General features: G+C 52.3%; 7 protein-coding genes across 7 annotated transcripts; 3 read left to right on the forward strand and 4 right to left on the reverse strand.

Annotated features, from left to right (window-relative positions):
- Positions 1-889: 889 nt before the first annotated feature.
- Positions 890-3,628, reverse strand: BKA67DRAFT_644202 (heterokaryon incompatibility protein-domain-containing protein; the record flags this gene model as incomplete). Its single annotated transcript, XM_046105840.1, has 3 exons — positions 890-1,247; positions 1,368-1,531; positions 1,565-3,628. 3 exons carry the CDS (start codon positions 3,626-3,628, stop codon positions 890-892), a joined length of 2,586 nt encoding a protein of 861 aa, XP_045962590.1.
- A 1,083-nt stretch (positions 3,629-4,711) lies between these two features.
- BKA67DRAFT_533512 (translation initiation factor eIF 4e-like domain-containing protein) lies at positions 4,712-5,664 on the forward strand (the record flags this gene model as incomplete). The annotated part of the gene is made up of 3 exons (XM_046099714.1): positions 4,712-4,896; positions 4,967-5,274; positions 5,351-5,664. 3 exons carry the CDS (start codon positions 4,712-4,714, stop codon positions 5,662-5,664), a joined length of 807 nt encoding a protein of 268 aa, XP_045962591.1.
- A 970-nt stretch (positions 5,665-6,634) lies between these two features.
- On the reverse strand, positions 6,635-7,742 carry BKA67DRAFT_212636 (calmodulin). Its single transcript, XM_046095498.1, has 3 exons — positions 7,583-7,742; positions 7,301-7,482; positions 6,635-7,168 (listed from the first exon to the last, which is right to left on the reverse strand). The coding sequence occupies exons 1-3, from the start codon at positions 7,583-7,585 to the stop codon at positions 6,775-6,777; spliced, it is 579 nt and encodes a 192-aa protein (XP_045962592.1). The 5' UTR covers positions 7,586-7,742; the 3' UTR covers positions 6,635-6,774.
- Positions 7,743-8,823: 1,081 nt separating this feature from the next.
- BKA67DRAFT_212624 (P-loop containing nucleoside triphosphate hydrolase protein) lies at positions 8,824-11,194 on the reverse strand. The gene has a single exon (XM_046095496.1). It carries the CDS (start codon positions 10,973-10,975, stop codon positions 9,119-9,121), a length of 1,857 nt encoding a protein of 618 aa, XP_045962593.1. The 5' UTR covers positions 10,976-11,194; the 3' UTR covers positions 8,824-9,118.
- Positions 11,195-11,758: 564 nt separating this feature from the next.
- BKA67DRAFT_212626 (uncharacterized protein) lies at positions 11,759-12,421 on the forward strand. The gene is made up of 2 exons (XM_046095497.1): positions 11,759-12,151; positions 12,309-12,421. Exons 1-2 carry the CDS (start codon positions 11,900-11,902, stop codon positions 12,315-12,317), a joined length of 261 nt encoding a protein of 86 aa, XP_045962594.1. The 5' UTR covers positions 11,759-11,899; the 3' UTR covers positions 12,318-12,421.
- Positions 12,422-13,910: 1,489 nt separating this feature from the next.
- Positions 13,911-15,173, reverse strand: BKA67DRAFT_557840 (nucleophile aminohydrolase). Its single transcript, XM_046102289.1, has 2 exons — positions 14,688-15,173; positions 13,911-14,627 (listed from the first exon to the last, which is right to left on the reverse strand). Coding segments are annotated over exons 1-2 (612 nt in total). The 5' UTR covers positions 14,690-15,173; the 3' UTR covers positions 13,911-14,017.
- A 323-nt stretch (positions 15,174-15,496) lies between these two features.
- On the forward strand, positions 15,497-17,330 carry BKA67DRAFT_512734 (WD40-repeat-containing domain protein; the record flags this gene model as incomplete). The annotated part of the gene is made up of 2 exons (XM_046097499.1): positions 15,497-16,695; positions 16,760-17,330. 2 exons carry the CDS (start codon positions 15,497-15,499, stop codon positions 17,328-17,330), a joined length of 1,770 nt encoding a protein of 589 aa, XP_045962596.1.
- Positions 17,331-17,822: the final 492 nt, after the last annotated feature.

The raw sequence follows: 17,822 nt of genomic DNA on the forward strand, positions 1-17,822 counted from the left end.
GTTATAGTCTAGTCACAATGAATCTTAATAACTTATTCATCCGCCAAATGTAATCAAGTTATCCCGTTTATTCGAGAAACCTTTGGCAATAACCAAAGATTCGTTCTGTATTGCTTTCATCGTCGATGATTTAGATGTATACAGCGGTCATGATTCGGAACTTATAAGTCTCTTTTAGTCTATCACTACAAGCTATACGCACGTCAAGTTTAATTTGTCTAGTCGACCCATACCGGCTTGCATGGAAGCTTTTCAATCGTATGCAGTATTATGCCTACAAGAGCTCACTCGCCAGGATATCCTTCAACACACTGGTGACCATCTCGGCTCACGACTGCATTCCCACGACCATGACCAAGTCCAGTTGGTCGGGGAGATTACCGATAAATCATCTGGTGTTTTCTTGTGGGTAGTCTAAATCACACGCTCTCTTTTGGCTGGCCTGCAAAACGGAGACACTTTTAGCGAACTTCGTGAACGTTCAGATGAATAAACCGCCGGTCAACAGGAATATTTTGAAGTGGAAAAGTCTCTACAATTCTCTACGGATAATAGAATGATACGGTCAGGTCCATGTTTTGAATCTTCGGTGTAACGAGTCAGTTGGCTGAATTATATACGTGGTTGGTGGTGTGAACGAGCCTCTGCTCGCCGAGCTCTACACCAATTTCAGACAGATATGGTTATCATTATTCACTCTGAACACAGGTGTCAGCCATGATTAGGCTTGCATTTGTAATGCCCGTTCTTTTGACTCATGAATGTATCGCGGAAAGAATGCTGCGGGGACCTTGCTCTTAAGAGATGCACCTATCGTAATTCTTCGGCCGCAGCCTCGACCATTATTGCTTATATACACTCAATGTCGCCAGTTCTTGCCGGCTAAGATTCAGAGTCGCCACACCAGTGCCTGTATCATATTGCTCGACGCGTATTCTTCGAGTTGTTGAGACGTGCTGCGACGAGGACCAATCCACATTATCCATGATCTACCATAGCACTTGCAACTCATGCCATCATCAATGCCAACTAACGAATTGGGAAGATCGTGTCTCGATTTCTCCCTGTTGGCGAATGGCGGAAGCAGACCAGACTGCTTGGCTCCTACCGGGTCGCCAGCTTGTCGGGCTATCTGCACTGGTCGCAAGGTTTTCCGTCTATGATGGTGAGTGGTCCTGCTAGAGGTACTGTCATAACCGATTACTGACCACATCAATAGGTGGCCAACTTCTAAGGAACCGTATGAACTATACAATGAGTATAGAGTCTAGCCACAGTTATGAAACAGTTTTGTATGTAGAGATTTGGCGTACTATTGTATGTATTTTACCCTCAACAAAGTTTTGACAATTTTGAACTTAGCTCACATCTTCCGATAAAATGATCTTCCCACGACTTTGTATTTTATATCATTATCACTAACCATACATGCATGTTGTAATTTCATAGTGTCGCCGTCTGTCGTGATAACAAGGCGAGGACATTTTCCACGCAGACAATGCCTATATTTTCTCGTATGACCCGAGATATACTAGTGAATCGCAGCAAGAAATACCGTACGAACCTTGCTCTGCGGAAGGCGCTTATCGCAATTCTTCGACCTTAACCTCGACCAGTGTTGCTGTTGAATGCGTGGTGGTATGGCCCGCACGTCCCGATACCATGCGGCTGCTTTCACGGTCTCTATTCCGCCACACTGCCCTACCAGCGTATAGTGTTCTATTTTCAGCCGCCATAACAACCTCCATCCCTTCGCATGGTAATCGGAGTCCGCAGAATCTTGCGGGTCCACTCGTCTGTGGCCGGGCTTGTGCTTTGCTCTCGAGAATTGTTCACGAATCAAGCTGTTCTGGTTCCTGTTGAGTTTCGCGGTGTGCTGTCGAACAAGGAAGATTTGGTCCAGCCATCGATCAGTCCCTCCCGTAACTGTAACAGAGCGGACACTTCCGAGCTCGTGATGGGGGACTTGAAAATCTGGACCGAATGGGTACAGACAGACAGCAAAGTCCCCAACCTTGGCTCCCGGTGGCAGCACCAAAGTAGCACCGTTTTCTAGCCGCCCGAGCCTTTTTTGACCCTGATATGGGGAAAAGAACCTGCCGTCACTAGTCCACTGGGAAGCATCTTTATTAAAGAGGAGATAAAGCCTCATACTTCTGAGTATGTGTGTCCACTGATACAAATCAGTAATATCTGTTCTTTCTGGAGCGTAATCGCCGATTTCGTGTGCAATGTTGGCAGCACCATGTTCCATGAGAGGTCTGGTGAACTTCATCCATATTTCACGCACAACTTTTATGAATTCGATCTGCCGGTCAGACATTGATGCCTTGGGGCTGTTATCCGGATCGGGTTCCACGAGAATTTCATGTGCCACATTAATTTCCGTCAATAGTTCTGATGGGTACTCAGATGAAGATGGCAAGATACCAGTCACACAGACAACTTGATATGGTCTCGATCTTGCGGTAACCAGCAAATTGCTCAGACCACCTTTGGCTACGCGGTCTGGACTTTGGAGCACGCTGCTTGGTATCCCGGCCCAAGGGGAAATTACACCCCAGTCTGGGACCCAGGACGGAAGGTGAGGTCTGAGGGGGGAATTGGTTATGTAACTGAATAGGTCAGATAGGGGGCGCCGAATTCTAGAAGCGGTACCGCTGGTTTCAGAGCAGTAACGAGCCGCTGCGGCGAAGACTTCGGCCACATCTACTGAGTAATCAAATCTAATGTATCTCTGTAATTCTTCTCTATCAGCAAGCATGCTCATATGCGCAAATATCATGTCTCGAGGGTCGCTTGCCCGAGCTCCAGCTCGGCGACCCAAAATATCCCACAACGTAGCCCGACGCGCGTAGTGCAGGTTATGGAACGAGTCTCGAGTATTGTTCATCGCTCTGAGCTGCAGTAGCTCTGTATTTTTGAACGACATTTGAAATGGCGAAAGAAGCATAAGGAGGCAGAGATCTGACCACGGCACCCGTCGCACGCCGCATTGAATGGAAGGCGATTTCGACACGGCGACTTCTTGCAAGACCCAGACGCGTCCAAACCAAGGTCGCTGCACTAATTCCACCATGGCCGTATGCACCAGCTGCTCATTGAACCAGCCAAGCCGCTTCCATTCTTTTCTCAACTGAGCGTGACTCTTTCCGCGGGCCAACGAGCTAAGATACTCGAGGACATCAGGCCGAATGGCATGGAAAAGCACGTCAATCTCTCGTGTGAGGGGTCCTAGGTATATAATTGTATGTGTCGCCATGGAGTAGATCCTTGCCATGAATGCAACTTGGCTATTACGCTCGTCTACATTTCTCTGATCTATGCATAGCGCGTCTGCCCAGATGCGATGTACCCTGGCGGTGTCACGCAGATCCTGAAGAGCCAAGCTCAAGTTTAGCGTGATTATAACCTCGGTGCCCCCAAGCACGATTGTGCCTGTAGCCGCGGAGTCTCCCCAGACATACGACAATGCTGTGTAGCCATCGATGGTGTCTTGGTGATGGTTGATCAGACTGACATCGCAGAGGGAACCACGCAGAACAGCCGCCCGATCCGAGGCAGGCTCCAAAAGAAGGATCCTGATCGAGTCTGCTCGTTGCAAAGGCCGGTACATATAGCCACCCATCTCTGTTTGGTGAGGTGAAAATGTGCTCCTTCACCTGCTTTCTGTTACACATACAGCCGAAGCATTGTTCGGTTGGTTATGCTGCAGATGTGATGATAGATACCAGTGCGCGGGGCTATAGCTTACTAAAGGTGACATGGCGGCTTGCATCCCCTATGAACATTTGATAGTCCGGTCAACTTAGGCTTCAAGACGCAGTGGGGTCGCCAAAGCTTAGATCGTCTGAACGCAAACGAAGATGAATCCGCATGAGTTTGCACTAGCGACCGGAGCCGTCCCGTAGTAAATCTGGGCATTGAGGGTCTTGAGAATAAGCATTCGTCTTCCATAGCTTCAAGTTGATTGCCCACCGTCGAAGTTGCAGCCGGTGCCAGTGGACCTACGGTAGACGCTCCCAAGTTAAATGAATTAGCATGTCGATCGCTAACAGCGTGGCCGCATCAGGGGCCGGAAGGCAACCGACAGAGTGCCATGATTCGCTATAGATGGCAATTCCATCTTTGATTTAGGGACCGGTTTAGCTTATGGCGTGGATCCCAGCACCAAACCCTCGACCCTGACGAGATTCGCGGAGTGGCCTGCCGGGCCTGGGAGGAACATGAATGTTGTTTCAGCTTCTCAACCCGCCGGGGATCGGGTCGTGCTGAAACGTATGATATCTCGTTGCGACGTCAGTTCCTATCTTTTTTGGTTACGATCAAAGTGATTGGGAGCAGCATCAGAGTTGTTTCTTTGTTCCTTTATGTTTGATCCTTCTTCTTCTTCTTATCCCACCCCCCCTTTTTTCACCGCTTCATCCCTCCCCCAAGACCGGCCTTACTCCTTTGCATTCTACACCCCTCATCCCTCCCACTACCCCGGGAAATAGCCCCTCGCTATCGTTGTGTGGTACCGCATTACCTTCTGCAAGGCCAGACAATAAACGGCCCGTAGCGAACAAACTGCATCACATCACACCTGCAGCCTTACCGTACCTGGAATTTCCAGGCCCGAAATCCTTCCAAGCAGATATAAAGGGACCTGCTAGTCTACGAGTACCGCGGTTTCCCAGGAAGGAAGCGAGAGCAAGAACCAGACGCAACAATGGCAGCACCAGGAAGACCGAGATTGGGCATGTTCACGAGCGGGCTGTCCTCCGTCTCCCAGAGCAGCGACCCGAGCTCGCCCAACGTCAGCTCCCCCGCCGAGCAACGGGCCGGCGCAAAGGCCAACATGTTCCAGACGATGCGCCTGCCCACGCAGCACGTCTGGGTATGCTACTTTGACAAGTGAGTTCCTCTCTACAATACTAAACGCGAATACTGTCCACTGACTATTACCCCCCTCTCTCTCGTCCAGACAAGTCAAAGACCAGAAGAAATCTGAGGACGGCGAAGACTACCATGCCACGCTTGAGCAGCTCGACACGGAGATCAAGTCGGTCGCCGACTTCTGGCGGTACGAGAACAACATCCCCGTCGACCAGATCAAGATGCGCGAGTCCATCTACCTCTTCAAGGAAGGGTACAAGCCCATCTGGGAGGACCGCCGCAACATCCTGGGAGGCTCCTGGACATTCCGCGTGCCCAAGAGCTCGGGCAGGGAGTTCTGGAAGTGGGTCCAACTCATGGCTATTAGTGAGAGCCTAGAGGGCGCGCTCGATCAGGGTGAGTTGCGCCATCCCCCCGCCTGAGACGATCATGGCAGGAGACCGGAACCGTAGGCTAACGGAAACATGAACAGGCGATCAGATCTGCGGAGTGGGACTCTCCGTACGCTTCAACTCGCACCTCATCTCCATCTGGCACCGCGACGCCTCGAAACAGAAGTCGATCGACGGGCTGCTGGAAGCCGTGCTGACGTCTCTGCCCGAGGAGCTCAAGCCCAAGGGTCCTGACAACTACTTTTACAAGAAGCACTCAGACCACGCCGGCTTCAAGGCGCCTCCCGAGCTGCAGGCTGTGCTCGACTCCCAGAAAAGAGCTCAGGAGGTGGTTGCTGCTGCCAATGCGAAGGCCTCGGCTCCAGCGCCTACGACGACCGAGACGACAGAGTGAAGCCTTGGTCTGCCGGCAATTTCGAATTTAAACGATGTGAAGGGAAGCAGTCAGCGCCACGAATATACGAAGGACGGTTGCATAGAATGAGGCAGAAGTTTCCAGATCTAGACCTAGAAAGTCGTGTATCCAGCTATGCCTTGAGATTCGCGTGGAAAGCTCTAGCTTTCAAGGACGGAATGTGCGCAACACAATCCCATGATAGGAGATTCACAATACCCGAGGAGGTTCCCTGCAAGACAGCACAACCCCTGGCAGTCCAGACCGGGTTCCGTCGGTATGCAGCGAAATCTGCAGAGATGCTAGCAAGATTCCATATGCCTGTTAGCACCATATAGTCTTTGTTATCTGCCGTTCATTGTGCCTTGCCCCGATGTCCTTGTGACAGCAGTCTTTCTTGTCCAGAGCCTTTATAGTTGTGTTCCTCGTGGACCGTTGCACCTTGAATCCCGGGAGCCTATGCCTTAGAGATCTGAACGAGCTCCATACCAAGGCAGGAATGAAGAAGACGAAGATCGCCACGAAGGCTGCAGGCTCTCAAACCGTCTTCTTGTGTCCCACGTGCATTGGGTATCCTTCTGACTACCCTCATAACCATTATATAGCTGTTTTCGCTGTGCCCCCTGAAGACGCGATACCACATGGCTGGTATTGTCTTGATCACACATGGGTCGATATTTTAGTACATGGTTGGCTACTGTATGATTGGGGGTTGTTTCATTAATCGTGGTCTCGTCATTCATACTTCCCTGCTTACGCCCTTGGCCATGATAATAGACCTGGCCCAACCACATAAGCATAACTAGTCTAGTAGTTTGTGACGTCTTCATCCTCTCGCAACCCGGACCTCATCCTCGCTCGGCCAGGCTGTTTCTCGTCGAAGCCCGTGAGCAGCCGCTCCCCCTTCTTTCCCCACGAAAGGGCTCTGCCTTCGACCGCCGAAAGTCCCCCTTCCAGGCTCTCTCAACAGCAGGCCCCCGGAAACGTCCCAAGACGCACGCGACGGAACATGCCGGAACGGATGATCTGGGGTCATCGCGACACTCTGAGTATGATACCAATGTTTTCTCTTCTCCTACTCCTTCTCCTTCTACCCTGTTCCATCGCCTCTCACCTCCAGACCCCCGCCCTCCGCATAACCTCCTCGAACTCCCTCCTGCCCACGCCCTTCGTGACGCCGGCGCCGTTGTTGGCCTCGAGTATCATATCCCTCAACAGGTCCTCGTCGACGTCCTGCTTGAGCGTCATGGCGACCCTCTTGAGGTGGCCGAGGGTGAGGGTGTCGACGTGCTGGCCGTCGGCGGCCCCCGCCCCCGCAAACAGCCTGAAGGCGTCGTCGACCTCGGCAGCCCTGGAGGCCTCGTCGGCGGCGTCATCGCGTTGGTGCAGCTTCAGGGCGCAGATGGCGACGAAGGGCTCGTAGGCGGCGTGGCCGTCGTCGTCCGGGTCGAGGATCTCGAGGAACTCCTTGAGCTCGGGGCGCGTGGGGGTTACGTTCAGGGCTCTGCACGGCGACACCGACAGCTTGTTAGCCGACCGTCACTGCTGGCACCGTGGCGAGAGAGAGAGAGGGAGCGCGATGGTACGAAGACCACCCTCAAGAAGAAAAAGAAGCAGGGGAAAAGTGAAGACATACACCATAGCCCTCCTGACATCCCCAATCGGTATAACCCCTTCCTTCTCGCCGTCCATGGGCTCGGCGAATAGCGCAAAGGCCTCCTTGATCTCTGCCTCCTCCCGCGCCGTGATATTGTGCTCCTTGGCGAGCTTTGACTGGCGCTCCTTTGGTTCCGAGGGCGGGATCTTGCGCTTGGGTGCCTGTTTTGGTTTTTCATCACCGTTAGCTCACAACTTACAATCTTGGGGATGGTAGGGAAACCTTCCTTTTGGCGAGCAAGGGATTATAAGTCGTACGTACCATTTTTTATGTTCTTTTTAAATTTTGTTTTACGGAAGAGCTTTCGCTCTCCCTGCTTTCAAAGTTACGGAGGCTATGTGCGGCGGATTTCGACCTATTCAGGAGCGAGAAATGATAGATTGGGCGGGCTGGGTATTTTGCGGCGGTGTTGCGATGAGGGAATGTTGAATGACTGTGGTATGGATCAAATGCATACATGAATGACGTGAGGGAGGAAGGCAACGACCCCACCAACGCGCTGGATACACCATGATCTTGACGCCCTATCACGTGAAGCACTATAAACCCCTCTTGTCTAGGTAGCATGCTGGACCTAGAATGCAAGCAGCTTCCCATGAAGAGGATGCATTCAGGGACCCCATTGTAGGAGGTGACAGTGTTGACGTTAAAGGCATACAGCCAGTCAGTCGACAAATACGATTCGCAGCCGACTGGGTAGAAGGGTTATGGGTGACACTACTAAACAAACTTCACAGCCGGAAATAATTCACAGTTCACATATCGATTGTTGTGCAAGTTCGGAAGAGCAAGAATTTTTTTTATTTGGGAGTTCTCAGTCCATCGTGGATAGCATTATATGCTTGTCCACCACAACACGAAAACCGTGCAAAGGGCTGGAAAAAACATCTCAGCCGATATCTGCACTGTGATTGCCATCCACTTGTCTACCGACAAATGATAGAAATCGAGCCTGATCCTCTCGCGTGAGCAGCACGCCTGCCTTAGGCCTGATGATTCCACCGAACGGTAGAAATTTTGATGAGCCTCTGCGGCCACTGCCTGCTCGCCAGGACGCCTGATATCGTGTTCATCATGCCTCGGAACAATTACCATTTCTATGTTCATGAGCCCTCTAAAAGTTCCCTTGCCGTGGCGGGCTCTCTCCATGTGAGCCGACCAACCGGAGAACCGAGAAATCCACTTTTGTCTATGTGCATATGCCATTAACAGATCATCCAGCCGCCATGCAGCAGAACAGACCCCGTTCTATGTGGTTGTGAGAACGATATCCTTTTTGCTTTTGGACGCCACCCTTCAGGTCCGAAAGCAGTTACGTCGAAACAGAAATAGACTTCATTTGTGTCGTAAAAGCGTAGGCGAGACCTTTCCTCCGGGACATGTACCTCCAAGTGTCCCCCGTCGAAAAGTCTAACCATGTGCCTCATGCGGCTGCTCGCAAGTCGTCCTTGTAGGACTTCTATGGGTATCATGCGTATCTGTTGTTATGCAGCCGAAACAAAAGATGAATGCTGTCTATCGTATGTCGGAGTCCTAAGCCGAGGGACTCGTTCCTGCCATTGTTGGACCAAGGGCAAGTCCTGTCCACCAGTAGAAGGGAGTATGTCGCGTGAATAGTGCTCGAAAATGCCAATAACTGAGCTGAAGCAAGCATTCATGATAAAACACACAAGTATCGCAAAAAGAGAAAAAAAGAAAAAGTGTGAACCGCGACCTGCGAGTCGGACATCCATTCCCGTCGCGGTAGTGACCCCAAGACGAGTCAAGAGAATGGAGTTGGCCTCCGTGATGGAATGTTTACCACCAAGAAGACTGGCCACCAGGGCCGCTGGGGTTGCCGTAGCTACCACCACCGCCGCCTCCGTAGCCACCAGCGCCACCGCCATAGCCGCCGGCACCACCACCACCACCACCGTAGCCACCAGCAGGGGCACCACCGTAAGCACCACCGGCGCCGCCAGCAAAGCCACCACCCTGTTGAGGAGGACCTCCGAAGCCACCGCCGAAACCGCCAGGAGCGCCACCAGCGCCGGCGTATTTACGGAAATCACGGTTGGCACCTGTACCACGGCCGCCACCGCCACCGCCACGAGATCGGCCACCACGACCGCCGCCGCCACCACCGAAGGAGCTCTCACGAGCGATGGTCTCGAGGAAGGCAGGAACCTCTTGGTTAGCCTCCTTGAGAAGGTCAAGGAGCTCTCGGACGACACCACGGTTGCCACGGTTGAAGAAAGCAGTGGAGTGACCAGTGTTTCCAGCACGACCTGTACGACCGATACGGTGGACATAGTCGTCAATGTCGGTGGGGAGGTCGTAGTTGACAACGTGGGTGACGTTGGGGATATCGAGACCACGAGCAGCGACGGCAGTGGCGACGAGGATAGGGCAGCGGGCGTTACGGAACATCTCCAAGGCGCGCTCACGTTCACGCTGAGTACGATCACCGTGAATGGAGGTGGCGGGGAAGTTCTGGTTGATGAGGAAGTCGGACAGAGAGTCAGCCATACGCTTGGTCTCAACGAAGATCAGCGTAAGACCAGCACCGTGAGTGTGCAGAATGTCCAGAAGAACAGATCGCTTGTCGACATCCTCGACGTACTCGACCTTCTGGGTAATGTTCTCCGAGGTAGAACCAACACGACCAACAGACAGGAAGATGTAGTCCTTCAAGAAATCGCGGGCAAGCATCTGGATATCTCGGGGGAAGGTGGCCGAGAACATGAGGGTCTGACGGCCCTGGACACCGGGCATGTCCTCGCCCTCAACAATACGACGAATCTGGGGCTCGAAACCCATGTCCAACATACGATCGGCCTCGTCAAGAACCAGGTACTTGATGTTCTGAAGAGAGATGCGACCTCGCTCTATGAGATCGACGAGACGACCAGGAGTGGCGACCAAGAGATCGCAGCCACGCTCAATCTGGCGGAGTTGCGAACCAATGTCGGCACCACCGTAGACGACACAAGGGCGAACCCAGGATCTGTAGGCGAACTTGCGCGACTCCTCGTAGATCTGGGAAACCAACTCACGAGTAGGAGCCAGAACTAGAGAGGTAGGGTAGGCCTTGCGCTGACGGCCAAAGCCGGCGCCACCAGCAGGGGTGGGCGAAGGGCCGTTGATGAAGGACTGGGCCAAAATGGGGAAAAGGAAACCACCAGTCTTTCCAGAACCAGTTTGGGCACAAGCCATCAAGTCACGTCCGCCCATGACGATGGGAATGGAGTACTTCTGGACGGGGGTGGGGATCTTGTATCGGGAAAGCTCAATGTTGCGAATGAGATGGTCGTCCAGAGGAGGGTTGGAGAAGGTTAGGGTGGGCTCGGGGACATCGTGACCGGAAGCCTCAACGGGGATGTCGTCGTACTTCTCGAAGTTGATACCGGTGTGCTGCTTGGAAGGGTCGTCGGCAGTACCAAACAGCTCGCGTTCGACGCGGGGGTTGGCGGGACCGGCGATGTGCTTGCCGTCTTGCCATCGGCCATCTCCAGAACCGCGAGACTGGTTGCCGCCGCCGCCGCCGCCGCCACCGCCAGCACCTGCAGCGCCGCCACCAGTGCCTGGGTTGCCGTAAGCATTGCGGTCGAATCCAGGACGGTTGTTATTCCAACGAGGAGCGCCACCGGCAGGCGGGCCCTGTTGTGCGGGCATCTGCTGAGGAGGAGGGATCTCGCCGGGGGTAGGGCCAGCCCAGCCACCAGGAGCAGGATTGGCGTTGTAGTTTTGGTTTCTACACAGGACAAAAGTTGGTTAGTCTCTGAATTATGTCGGAGCAGGGGTAACAAGCGTATAGCAGAATGAAACCACTCGATGTGCGCCACGAGATGGATCCAAAACAGAAAAAAATCAAATACAGGGGGTCTTTTATGACTTACCCAGCCCAGGCGCTGTTGTTCAGGCCGCCGTTGACAGCAGGACCGGGAACGGCAGCAGGACCTGCGGGAGGACCAGCAGGAGGACCAGCAGGAGGACCGGCAGGACCAGGACCGCCACCACGCGTTCTCATATGAGGCGGGATGTAAGAGCGGGGTTGGTGCTGCTGGTCAGCGAGACTGAGGCCGCCCATGTTGAGTTGTTCAGCCATGATGGGTGATGTTTTGTTGCGTAGTCGAAGGGGTTTTAAGAGGGTTTGCGACGGGTTGGGGGGATGGAAATCGTCGTTTACACGTCGAAAATTTTCGTTCGTTCCAGCCGAATTCCTCGAAAAGAACGCGTGTTCTAGAACGAGAAACGAGGGTGTTCAGGGACCGAAATGATGTTCCTGAAGGATTGGGTGTATTGTCGCGGCCTTGAAAAGACAGCAACGATCAAGAGAGTGGATGGAAACGAAAAGGCCTCCAAATGCTCTCTATCTGGGTATTATGTGTAGTGTATTGTGATGAAGGCTGTGACCTCTGGCAGCTGCGACGAACTGCTAAAAATCACGTCTAATGAAAGTCTTCAAGATCCTCTGAATAAAAAAGAAAACCGATCTTTTTCAAAAGGAAAATAGAAGACAACCAAATGCAGAACGTTGTGTTTTGTGTTATTTCCTGTGGGAGGAAGGAGGAAGGGGTTGTGTAGGTGGGAAGATAGATGAAAGGTTGGGGAGGTGGGATGGAGGCGGGAAGATTTTTGTATTGGCGACTAGAAGAAAAAAAAAATGCTGGAGGCTTCCCCAGCAGACACACACACGCACACACGCACATACACAGAGACTTCAAACTCTGTGCTCTAACGTTACTGTCTCTGTCCACTAAGGTAACTAACTACCCGACTGGCTATTGCTGTGGTCGCCCTCTGCATCTGCGTCTGCGTCTGCCTCTCTGCCTCTTTCGGCGTGCCCAGGTGTGTTCCGCCCTCCCCTCCCCCCCCCAAACCGCAAAATTCTTAGCGTGGCTGCAATACTTTTGCTGTGGTGGCTCAAACCAATTGGTTACCAGGAAAATTGTGGTGTCGCCCCTTGTGCGTGTGCTGGTATGCAGCAATACTTACGGATCCGTAGACAAAATGACTACTTCCTGCAGTAGTTGGCTGATTCTTACTGGCTCACAAGGCGACGTTCATCGTTTTGGCCACTCTTGTGGAGTTTTTCTCCAGCCTTCTACCGCTATAAAGGCCAGCCGATCATGGTGAATCTAGCGATTGACAAACAAGGTTACTACCTGGTCGGAATTGAGTGGAATGCCCAACTAGCAAAAATCTCTTGTGCTTCTTGATTCAGGGTCTTTCGTGGCAAGTACATCATAAGAGACATGATGCAATTCCACACCTAATATTTACTGGCTGCTGGCTCCAAATGTGTGAAGGGGAGAGACAGGGACAGAGACAGGGACAGAGAGACGTGTGTGTATGCATGGATTATGCGTCTGGCGTACATCAATCAGCTTTGAGCGTACATGATATGTATCTCTGCTTAGAAGAGGTCCAGATCTCCTGTAGCCTGGAAAGAGCCATCGTTGCTAACTCAGCTGCATACAGTATGCATGGCAAGCTCACTGCAAAAATTCTGCACCCAAACATCTATACCCTCCTCAAACCGCTCGGCTTCGTCGAATCTGTACATGAGTAGAGCTGGGTTCCGTCACATTGCTACCGCCCCCCCCTACTGAACTCTGTCAAGGTGTTCGATAACAGCAAACATCCCACACTGCCACAACGTAGTCTAGGCCCATGCAAAAAGACATGGCCGCCCGGATGGGACCCTGCAGTTTGGGGGGAGGGTCTTTTCTCCAATAGGATGCTATTCCAAAAGCCGATTAGACTTCCAAATGGTCCATGGTCCAGGGCTCACCGCCTTAGAACGTTTGCATTTCCAATGTTCCCCGATAGCGTCATCAAGCAATCTGCCCGCCATCGTCATCGCCTCGCCTGCGTTTTATTTTATTTTGTTTCATTCCATTTCGCAACGATACCTCAGTCACGGATCGGATCACATGCGTTAGTGGTATTGGTAAGGTTTTGCATGACTGAACCTGAGACCATGCTAGAAAGGCCTTCAGGCAGCAAATTTACATCCAAGGCTATGATCTACAGGACTTTCGAATATACGGCTGGGCATACATAATCAGTCGCCCAGGTCAGCTAGCATGTATCTGATCTACTCCCACCCCAAGTCAGGAGAACGATCACTGCGATCTCTTCTGAGTGTTTCAGCTTATCTGCATATCCAAGTGAGCTGCCTGTTGCTGCCGAGCATAATTGTTTCGTATTGTAATGAATGTCACAGACATGTGCGCTTAAATCATGGTTCATAATCAAATACGGATCACAGAGAATATCCGATATCTGTTTGACCAGAAACCCGGTCCCTATAAATGCTAGCATCACCAATTAGCAAAAGCCTCTTAAGCCGGTCGTGAAATGGGGCGAGATGCATAGTGAATAACTTTCAAAACTATATCCAATGATTTGAGTTTGAATAGAGAGGTGGTTTCATATGCGATCAGCGGGAACTCCTGATATCAGCAATGCAGGACTATGTAGACGTTCACCAGATGTGAAGGCAAATCTGTTGGGAAACGCCGGGTTTTAAGGGAGTGCTGTCAAGCTGCTCGCTGATGCACAACAACTTCAGTTAATGAACATTCGAAATGGAAAGAACAGAAATGCTGTGGTGAGTACTAGAACTTTAGTGGTATTCGTAGCTGTTCGTTGGTATGATACAAATGCACAACCCTATGCATCTCACAACATCATATGATTCCTTCCAGATTAAGCAGCCTTAACAACCTTGTCGTCGTCGAACGGAATGTCCTTGACTCCATCCTTTGTTACTGCCTTGACCGTCATGCCTTTGAAGTCGATGGGCATTCTTCGCTTCAGCTCATCTGTGCACAGCTCCAGAAGCTTGATTCCCTGTTCCAGGTCGATATCTGGATGGTGGTGCTTGTCGAGGATGGATAGGCAGTAGTATTGTGCGTAACCGTGGGCGGCGTAGGGCAGGGGTGCCAATGCAGCGAGGTAGTCGAGCCAGAAGAGGCTGGGCTTCTGTGTGATGGGGTCGACGCCGCCGAGCAGGAGGTTGACGTTGTAGGGCTTCCTCGATCTCAGACTCTGGGCAAGCTCGCCACGGACGTAGTTGGCCAGGGCGGACGGGGAGAGGTCGGTCTCGTTGCGCATCGAGTAGAGCTGAGCGTTGGCTTGGATGTACTCTGCAAACTGTACGGTATCACCAGCCTCACCGGAATATGCGACCAGGGTGTGCTTGTTCAGCTGTCTGGTCTTGTCGTCTGAGGTCTTGAGAACGGTGGCTCCACGCATGGCGGCTTTGGAGGCGGCAATCAAGGTAAAGTCCTTGCCAGTGATTCCCAGTAAGACCTCCCTAGCAGTGGGGTCAGTATGTAAAGACTGTTCGTGGCAGGCTTCGTGGCCGAGGACTTACATTTTGAGAGAAGATCAGAAGTCACTGAAGATGCTTGGTTCAGGTGGTATTATAAGCAGCTGGATGTGGAGAGCTTCGGGGTGTCTTTTGAGATGGCTGACGCAGAAACGAAGTGACAATTTGTATCAGGGACCGTGGAAAAGAATTAATGGTTGCGTACGAGGGTGCGTCGCAACGTCAAAAACTATCGTCGTCGTCAGAATGTTGAGTTGCGCTGAAATGAAGTTGACGACTGAAGCTCCAGCCTTCCGAGCTACATACGGTACGTTATTGCCAGACGCGCAGCAGCTTTCAGCCTGGCGAGCAGAGCAGGAGCACAGGCACAAGCACAAAGCACAAGCACAAAGCTTAGACTAGGTTAGGTTAGTTAGAGTACCGATTGATTTCCCCCAGGGAGCAATCTGCTCCCCCCTCCCCGCCGGCCAGCCAGCGAAAGGGCCCCAACTGGTACACTAGACCCAAAGTTAAGTGGTAAACTATCCGGGTAAACGAGAGGCCACAGCGACTGAGCCACTTGTCGCAGCACCGAAGCCACAGCCAGATGTGACCCTCCCTCCCTCCCTGTAGGTTAGTTGACTGACTTATTTGCATCTACGCACGCAGAGCAGCGAAAGTCTTTGGAGAGCTAGCGGGACAGGGACCCCTGCAGATTGTCCCGCTATCGTTATCGGTGCTACTGGCGAGACAAATTTTTGGATTTCGGATTTGGACTCGACTCCAAAGCAAAAAGATTATTGGCACAATTAGGCACGTCCCGACTCCTGCGAAGGAGATTAGAAAGACAACCCACGACTCAAAGTCCGTCCACCATGTCGTCTTTCTTTACAGTCCCCGGTCAGAAGAAGCGCAAGGGACCACCTACCACTACCGATGGCCCTAGAAAACGACCTGCACGAGACTCAAAGCCCTCCGCCAAACCACCTCCTCGGGGAGCACCCCAGAAGCAAAAACCGCTCCGAGACGACGAGAGCATCTCCGGCAGCGACGAATCCGAGGATGACCGCGTCATAGCTGGCGCGGAAGAACTGGACGAGTCCAGCGGGTCCGACTCGGAGAAAGAGGGCGAGACCGCAGCCGAGAAGCGATTGCGTCTGGCAGAGCGCTACCTTGACAAGCTTCGCAGAGAGGAACAAGAGAGCAATGCAGTCGGCTTCAATGCCGAAGATGTCGACAGAGACATCCTGGCAGATCGCCTCCGGGAAGACGTCGCCACTCTCAAGGGAAAAGTCTACCGCAAAGTCGCAGATGAGCTTGATCACTATGACGCCACCCACTCCCTGTTCCGCGCCGATACCTTGACGAGCACCGCAATCGCAACCTGCGCCCCTTTTTGCTACACTGTGTCCAAGGACCGCACCTTGATCAAGTGGAGGGTTCAAGACCTGCCAAAAGACCAATACAAATCAAAGAAGGGAAAGAAGCCACCACCAAAAAAGCGCCCCGAGAAGGTTGCCATACTCAAGCCATACAACAAAGCGAAGAAGGACAAGGCCTGGCAAGGTCACATCGCCGGAGAGATCCAATGTATAGCCGCTTCACAAGACGGCAAGTTTGTCGTCACCGGCGGGACCGATCGTCGTTTATGCATCTACGATGCGACCACCCTGAAACCCATAAAGGCTTGGACATTGCACCGGGATGCCGTCTTGGCCCTGGCCTTCAGGAGAAATTCAAATCAGCTCTACAGCGCCAGCAAGGACCGCACAATCAAGGTCTGGTCCCTGGACGACATGGCATATATCGAGACTCTCTTTGGACATGCTGACCAGATCGTCGATATTGACGCCTTGGCTCAAGAGAGATGCGTTTCAGTGGGAGCCCGTGACCGTACAGCCAGACTATGGAAGGTTGTCGAGGAGACACAGCTGGTCTTTCGTGGCGGCGGCAGCGTCGACAAGAAGCGACTGCCCAACGTCGACCCCCGTTCCATTGCTGTCGAAGGAAGCATGGATCGCGTGAGTATGCTAGACGAGGAGCTTTTTGTAACGGGTTCTGATAACGGAAGCATGTGAGTTTGGCCTGGCGTGGATCAGTGGCTTACAGTCCATTGTTTACTAATCACTTCCTCACAGTGCGCTTTGGAGTTTGCAAAAGAAGAAGCCTTTATTCATAATGCCTCAGGCTCATGGCCTAGAAATAGCCATGAAACCCGAAGAGGCTTCTGCTGAGGTTCACCCAGACCCCAAACTTGTGCCGCCGCCTCAACCGAGATGGATCACGGCTCTACGCACTCTGCCATATTCAGATGTAATCTTGAGCGGGTCATGGGACGGTACCATCAAGATGTGGAAACTGAGCGATGACAAGAGGTCGATCCTCCCGGTCGGATCCTTGTGCGAACCTAATCCCAGGAGCTCACCGGAGTTCAATGGCGTGTCCGAGGACTCGGACGATCAGAAGACAAACGGTGCACTGACAGGGAACGAGCCATGGATGATCAAGGGAGTAATCAACGACATATCCATATTCGAGCGAGGAGAACGCGGCAAGGATGGCCTCTGTGTCGTCGTTGCCGTGGGCAAGGAGCACAGGTTAGGAAAGTGGAAGAAGGTGAAGGGGGCCAAGAATGGGGCTGTGGTGTTTGAGATTCCGAGGATACAGAAGCAGGCTTTGACGAACGGCAATTCTCACGGCTCGGAATGATGACGGGGCGGTTTTCAGCGTTTGAGAGGTAGGAGATGGTCGTCATTGTTTGCTGGCGGAGTCCGTAAGCGGCGTTGTTGGGCAAACGCACTGTACATAGGTTTCCTCGGTGCTTGCGATTCACCATGTTCGGCTGAGTGTTCCGTTGCCAGTGGTGACTCATTGCATTGCTTATACCCCAGATACTGGACACCTGGAATCTTGAGACAACTGAACATTGATGCAAAAAATATATTTGTTCCAAACATTGCTGCTTCTTGGGTGCCGTCTGGTTGAGACATGGAGGGCTAAAGCTCGTCTTTGTGTCCATCAATTCTCATCGACCTTGTCCCATAGAAACTCTCCTGGTTGATGAGTCACTATCGAAATAGGTCTTATAACAGCTCAACGGATTATAACAGCGTCTCAAAGCGAAAATCCATAGGTCAACATAAGTCTCGGGTCGTGTTACTTGTGTTGATCGTCATGACGTCGCCTCCAACCATAGCCGAT

This window comes from Truncatella angustata (genome assembly GCF_020726525.1).
Source record: "Truncatella angustata strain MPI-SDFR-AT-0073 chromosome Unknown BKA67scaffold_2, whole genome shotgun sequence".
Taxonomy (NCBI): Eukaryota; Fungi; Ascomycota; class Sordariomycetes; order Amphisphaeriales; family Sporocadaceae; genus Truncatella; species Truncatella angustata.